Source organism: Vipera berus (assembly GCF_964194415.1).
Source record: "Vipera berus genome assembly, chromosome: 1".
NCBI lineage: Eukaryota > Metazoa > Chordata > Lepidosauria > Squamata > Viperidae > Vipera > Vipera berus.
Genome location: NC_138202.1, coordinates 213,627,239 through 213,634,660, shown reverse-complemented (window position 1 = coordinate 213,634,660; position 7,422 = coordinate 213,627,239). Strand labels below are relative to the sequence as shown.

The 7,422-nt window shown below is 38.8% G+C and overlaps 1 protein-coding gene across 1 annotated transcript; it reads left to right on the top strand.

Annotated features, from left to right (window-relative positions):
• Positions 1–2,332: 2,332 nt before the first annotated feature.
• On the top strand, positions 2,333–3,820 carry KCNS3 (potassium voltage-gated channel modifier subfamily S member 3; the record flags this gene model as incomplete). Its single annotated transcript, XM_081334663.1, has 1 exon — positions 2,333–3,820. One exon carries the CDS (start codon positions 2,333–2,335, stop codon positions 3,818–3,820), a length of 1,488 nt encoding a protein of 495 aa, XP_081190789.1.
• Positions 3,821–7,422: the final 3,602 nt, after the last annotated feature.

Genomic DNA, 7,422 nt, shown 5'->3' with positions numbered 1-7,422 from the left:
TTTTGTTTTTTTGCCCTCAGGTATCTTTGAATGTTTTTAGAATGGTGCAGAAGTTGGCAGCTTGAAGGTCGCTTCAGTTCTGGTTTGGTTGCAGCACAAGAATGCTTGTAGATGCAATCTGCTGCAGTAGGAAATGCTCCTAGAACTGACAAACGCCTTAAGAAGAGACTTTTTATCTTTCCTGGTAAGTAGCGACATAAGGATGGGCAGAAAACAAACAGAGTGGGGGAAAAAGAGAACCGGTTATTTAATTAATTAAATAACTGAATTAAAATGTCACTATTAAGTACTCTCCTGAAGAATGTGTATTTGCTTGTTTTATAGATATTAAATGAGACACTATCACGTACCAAATTAATATCAAAAGCAAATAACAAAGACACGTGGATGCTTAAAACAAGTCTTTGCAGATTATAAAATTGTACCATATATGTGTGTGTGTGTGTGTGTGTGTGTGTGTGTGTGTGTGTGTGTATGCAGTGCTTTTTTTGTAAAAGAAAAAGGTGCCGGAACTCACACATGTCATACAACCCACCTTGCCTACCCTACAAGGTTCCATTCAAAAAAGGTGCCAGAACTCCGTTCTGAGCGTTCTATGAGAAAAAAAGCCCTGTATATATGTATGTATGTATATGTATATGTATACATATACGTGTGTGTGTGTGTGTGTGTGTGTATATATATACATACATACATACATACATACATATATACATATAAAAATAGTTAACAAGCATATATATGTTTTTTGAGGTTTTTGCGGGTGTTTGTATGTGGATCTTTGGTCATTCGGGTTTTTCCCCGCGTAGAATTGAAGGTGTAGGAGCAACGTTTCGGCGGAATCCCATCCGTCATCCTCAGGCTGGTGGCTTCAGCTTCCTTCTTCTGGGAGAAGCATGTGGTAGTGGCTGTTTGTTCCTCTTTTTTAAACTGCACACCTCCACCCACAGAACACACCCCCTCTGGCAGTTTAAAAAAGAGGAACAAACAGCTACTACCACATGCTTCTCCCAGAAGAAGGAAGCTGAAGCCACCAGCCTGAGGATGACGGATGGGATTCCGTCGAAACGTTGCTCCTACACCTTCAATTCTACGCGGGGAAAAACCCGAATGACCAAAGATCCATATATATATATATAGATAGAGAGAGAGAGAGAGAGAGAGAGAGAGAGAGAGAGAGAGAGAGAGTATATATATATATATATATATATATATATGTATATATATATAATATATATATTTTCTCTCTCTCATATATATATATATATATATATATATATATATATATATATATATATATATATATATATATATATATATATATATATATATATATATATATATATATGTAGGTCTACATATGTAGGTCTTGGCGTATTCGGGTCTTTTCCCATGTAAGATTGAGAGTGTCTTGGCGACATTTCGACAAGGTCCCACTCGTCATCTACAGGCTGGTGTCTTCGGTTTCGTGCTTGTGCAAGTAAAGCGCGATCACGCTTTACTCGCACAAGCACAAGCACGAAGCCGAAGACACCAGCCAAGCCATCTAGCTGTTAAAGGTTAACTTCAGCCTTTTGGATCGTCCCTGAAATCCTACTTGAAACTAATACAGTGACCCCCCAACACAAGCATTATATGGTTCTCATCCACCACCATGTGGGTATCTGCACTGGACACAATATCAGTTTCTAGGTGGATTTCCAAATAACCCCACATAGAACGTGTTGCAGTAATCCATTCTAGTTGTGGTGAGTGTGAGTTGTCAAGGTCTCCTGCTTCAGATACCCTGGCCATGGCATCCACCTGTCAGTCCAGCAATAACTGGGAGTCTTCCAAATTTCTGATCTGCTTTTTCAACCGAAGTGGCTCTTTGTCAGAATTAGAACCGAAAAAAGATCAGGAATCAAAATGCATTCTGGATTGATTTTTTTTTTCCTAGCGAGAAAAGGAAAACTATGTGGGCCTGGAAAAGACTTTAAAAACTTATCTGAAAGATTAATATTAATTAAAATGATGCAACTGTGAGAGCAATAAAATCACTATTTTGTATTTTAGATAGGTGAGTTGATGGAAGAGCCGAGAGAGTGTTAAGACAATTCTTTATTGTATAAAAAAACCTGCTGCTTCTGATCTAATTAACTGTCTTTTAAGTAATTTAACAGCACTTCATTGAAAACATCTAGCACTGTTCATATTTTCCCCCTTTCTTTTTAAATAGACTCAGTTGCAATGAACGCCAGGCTAGACTGGATCACCAACCTGCGTTTTGTGTTGCCTTTTCAGGTGCAGTGTAATATTATGTGCCTTGCAAGCAGAGCTCACAGAGGTCAAAATGGTGTATGGTGAATTCTTCCACAGACCAGGACAAGATGAGGAGCTTGTCAATTTGAATGTTGGTGGTTTTAAACAGTCCATTGGTCAAAGTACATTGCTCAAGTTTCCTCATACGAGGCTTGGGAAGCTACTCAGGTGCCACTCAGAAGAGGCTATTCTGGAACTCTGTGATGATTACAGTGTGGCGGACAAGGAGTATTACTTTGATAGGAACCCTTCTTTGTTCAGATACGTGTTGAATTTTTATTACACAGGTAAACTCCATGTTATGGAAGAACTCTGTGTCTTCTCCTTTTGCCAGGAAATAGAGTACTGGGGGATCAATGAACTCTTCCTTGATACTTGCTGCAGTAATCGCTACCAAGAAAGAAAAGAAGAATCTCCTGATAAAGAATGGGATCAAAAAAGCCCAGGTGGAAGCCTAGATTCCTCCGATGATGACACGTCTTCCATATTTGAGAAGGAGCTTGAGAAATTTGACAAACAGTGTTTTGGAGAGTTGCGCAAGAATATATGGATCAGAATGGAGAACCCTGCGTATTGTTTATCCGCCAAACTGATTGCTGTTTCTTCCCTAAGTGTGGTCCTAGCATCTATTGTGACCATGTGCATTCACAGCATGCCAGAGTTCCAGAAGGTCGGTGTCAATGACAAAGAGGTTGAAAACCCGATTCTGGAAGTTGTGGAGCTCATATGCATCATTTGGTTCACCTCTGAGCTTATGATCAGATTAGCTGCTGCCCCAAGCCAGAAGAAGTTCTGGAAGAACCCACTGAATATCATTGACTTCGTATCTATTCTTCCATTTTATGCCACTTTGGCTGTCGACACCAAAGACGAAGAAAGTGAAGATATCGAAAACATGGGGAAAGTGGTTCAAATTTTACGCCTAATGAGGATATTCCGCATATTGAAACTAGCAAGGCATTCCGTTGGATTGCGATCTTTGGGTGCGACCTTAAGGCACAGCTATCATGAAGTTGGACTTTTGCTTTTGTTCTTGGCTGTTGGGATTTCTATTTTTTCTGTTCTGGTCTACTCAGTGGAAAAAGATAATGACAGTTCAGAGCTGAGTAATATCCCTATTTGCTGGTGGTGGGCCACAATCAGCATGACCACCGTTGGCTATGGGGATACCTTCCCAGTTACCCTTGGAGGGAAGATTATCGGCACAAGTTGCATTATCTGTGGAATATTAGTGGTAGCTCTTCCTATCACTATCATTTTCAACAAGTTTTCAAAATACTATCAAAAGCAGAAGGATATTGATACCGACCAGTGCAATGACACTCCCAACGAAAAGACAAACGATCTCCCGTATTTTAACATTAGGGATATTTATGCAAAAAGGATGCACTCCTTTATTTCTAGCCTTTCTTCAGTAGGAATTGTAGCCAGCGATCAAGATTCAACAGATGCTTCCAGCATTCAAGATCTTGATGATGTTTATAACACAACATCTTTGCAGAATGGTACAGGAAAATGAGTTGAATCTCTCTCTATTTCTTTACTGTTTCCTTCTAATATCAGCACAGCTTTTATAAAGGCCACCTAATTCTCAGGGTATTTAACTCTCTGCCATATTAGGGCATTTTTTTTGCTCTGAAGATGTCGCACATTCTTTACTGTTTAGATGAGGCTTAAGGATAGACAGATGGTGGTTTAGCTTTTACATGACATAGGAAAAAGGCATTGAATGTTTGTTTCTGGACTTACATGTATTAAAGTATGGTTTGGATTGATGTCTCCAGAGAGGGAGAATTGTGGGCAAAAAGGAAATGTGCTCCAGTGAAATGGAATTCTTATATGCAGATATTCTTGGAAATATATATAAGTTCAGATGAAAACCTATTAATGTGGGTGAAAGATGCTCTTAATGTCAATCATGGGTACCTGCTAGCACAGAAACCCCTATTCCAGAAAGGGGCTTCATTTCTCAGCCATACCTTTGTTAGGATTCCTTAAACTTACAAAAGCCTCAGGTGTTAATCAACAACCCCAACCGAAGAGATAAATTTCTGCTTCCCATTTATAAAATGCAATTTATAGCTTCATATTCATCTTGCGATGTATAGGCATCAAACCTGCATGCCTGGTCATAAGAGATTGATAACTTATGTCTCCTAGGCAGCCACTTGGGCTTCTATTATGCTGCTTGAATCTGCTTTCTGAACCTTGTGAATCAGATTGTGGTAACAATGGGAGTGTCAGGTTGTCAGTTCACTGACTTTTCTTTACCTAGGATAGCTATAAGGATCCTCAAAGCCATAGTTTGCTTGCTAATCTGTACAATCCAGATCAATTCCTCAGGATTACTGAGAATAAACCACGTAGCATCCTTTGAATCAGCAGACCAGAACTGTAGAACATAAGGTGAATTTCACGACTCTCACTGACCCACTTTAAAACCTCACCTTCCCATCAAGTTCACATGGCTTTGTTCTACCATGGCTGTCTGCTTTGGCTACTGGGTGGAATAGAATAATACTTGGCAACCAAGAGGTTTGCATTTCTTTGTTCAGGGAAGAATAAGGAGCTCATGGGAGAGCTTCCATGAAATCAGTATTTACCTTTGTGCACAATAATGACTAATTCCATTGTTTGTCCTAGTTCTGAGCTCCACATTTGCATCCTTCCTACTTCCTCCTAGTAATAGAGCTGCTGCTGTTGTCAGTACTGTACGTCACAGCACAATTGCTCCAGCCCATAAAGGCAAAGTTGCTTGTCAGGTTCTAGGTGGCCCCAGGTACCTACTGCTGACCAGGTATCACAAGTTGCCATCTGTGGCTCCAGGACCAGAAAAGAATGGGGTGGTGGTGGCTGTATTTGCTGTACTGTAGTGCCAATTACATGGGTAGTGGAGAGGCAGCACATCCAGACAGCCCAATTGAGGGTTCCAGTGCCTATCCCCATAGAATTTGAAGACCCTTGGGTTAGGATTTCCTAGGCATATCTACTTGCAACTTGTTATATCATAATGGGGAGGGTGGGGGGAAAATAGCCCTTAATCTTTCTAATAGTAAAACAAATAATTCATACATATTGGCTCCACCTGCTCATGACGTCATAGCGTCTCTAAGTACAACTCCAAGGCCCCCAGGCAGAGTGCAGAAAAACGAAACATCTGGATTTGAAAGAAAAAAAATCCTCTACCAAATTTCATGTCCACTCTTATCAGGAAACTCAAAAGAGTTTTTGACTGGGCTGACTGAGCTCCCAGCATATCTGGAGGGCAAGAGGTTGAGAATAACTGATTTAGGTTCTTGCTTTTATTCATATTTGACATATTTGCTTCAGTGAATCCCATATTATCTGCATACTAAATGTATTACTCTACACAATTATGCTGGTTATATTGGATTGCTGACCTCTTTTAATTCAAATTACCTGAGCAATCAATATTCATTGCATAGTCCACTTCTCAAAATGGTAATTTCTACAAGTGGAATAATAAGTTCTCTTGTTTGAGGATTCATCTATGTTCTATCTAGTCAACCTGACAGAGAGAACATGCTAGATTCAGTGATACACACATAATATTAATCATTAAAGTTGTCATATCTTTAGCTGAATTCTGGAAGATTTTCACCACTAGGCACAACACTGTTAATATGTCATAATTTTAAGGAAATATTCCTTTAAAAATTCCCCTTTTTTCAACTGTCTCCTTCATTAATTTTACAGGAATTTATCCACAAATCCAAATCCTGTCCACTTGCATCACAAGTGTGCGTAGCTGCTAGCAGGTTGCTCATTCCTGGGTTAGGAGAAGGGTGGTTTTAAGGCAGGATTAACAGGACTTCTGGTAGGTTTTCAGTTAGTAGTCTAAACTCTGAGTCAGGGATGTCCAACCTTGGCAACTTTAAAGACTTGTGGACTTCAACTCCCAGAATTCTGGCTGGGGAATTCTAGGGGTTGAAGTCCACATGTCTTAAAGTTGCTGAGGTTGGATGCCCCTGCTGTGGATCTTTCAAGCAAACGCAGAAAGAGCATATATATAGCCTAGATACAACTCATTTTTCTGTAGTGAGTTGTTTAAGAGTTCTCACTTAGAAAGAAGTAAGCTTATTCAACCATTCATAATAGAAGCAAGATTAAGAACTGGAATAGATGACTTTTGAGACCCCTTCCAATTATGCCTTTATGACTTCTTGTGTTTTAGATTGTAATAATCTGCTTCTGCAGAGACCTTTTGTGCTATTTTAGATACAGGGCATGCTTTTGAAATGCATATGAAATACAGGGTTCATTATATACTACATTTATTTTGTGGATGTAACTTTTAAATTTGTTTTGTACATATGAACAGATGGAAGTTGTAAATGGTTCACTGGGAATGGGTTCAGTTTTTAAAAGTAGTTTATCACTTCCTAGGACCTTGATTAAAAGAGGTTTGCTTCTTCTTAACTCAGTTGGTCTGTCAGTCTGAAAATGCAAAAAGCCCTCTGGTTTCCTTTTTTTTTTTAAGTGAGTTTGGGAAATTTGACTGAGAAAGGCAATGCAATAACTCTAGCTTCTTGAATGCAGCAGTTCCCAGCACTCATGCATAATCTCCTGTGCTTTTACAGGAGATGTTGAAAAAGACTGAAATCTACTAAAACTCTGAAGAAAGTTTTTTCAGAAGAATTGATAGCTTTTTTAAAAAACCCATTATCTCATTTTTTGATCCTCTTGCTCTTTGATGCTCTCTTTTTAAATGGCCTAAGTAACCACATTCTGCAATTTGAGTAACTTAACAGGATTTATAAGAATTCCTGTGGCTGATGTGAAAGGATCCATTGGGTATGCCTCTTAGCATTATCAGTCATTTAATCTCAATGAAATGAAAATCATTAAAAAGTTAGCTACTTCCTGCATTGTGATCACTTTTCTAAGATCCCTTTCTCTTTCTGTTGTCTTTGAACTTTTAGGGTTAAAAGTCATTTTATCCAGTGGAATTAATAAATCAGAAGTGTCCTGCAGTAATATTTGTTGTAGAAGCATATAAACCTGAGAACAGTCTTTTCAAAAGAGGCTGGGGAAAATGATCTAAAATGTTGTATTTTAGATCTGTTTATATTTTTATTACATTTTATTAATATTATTGCT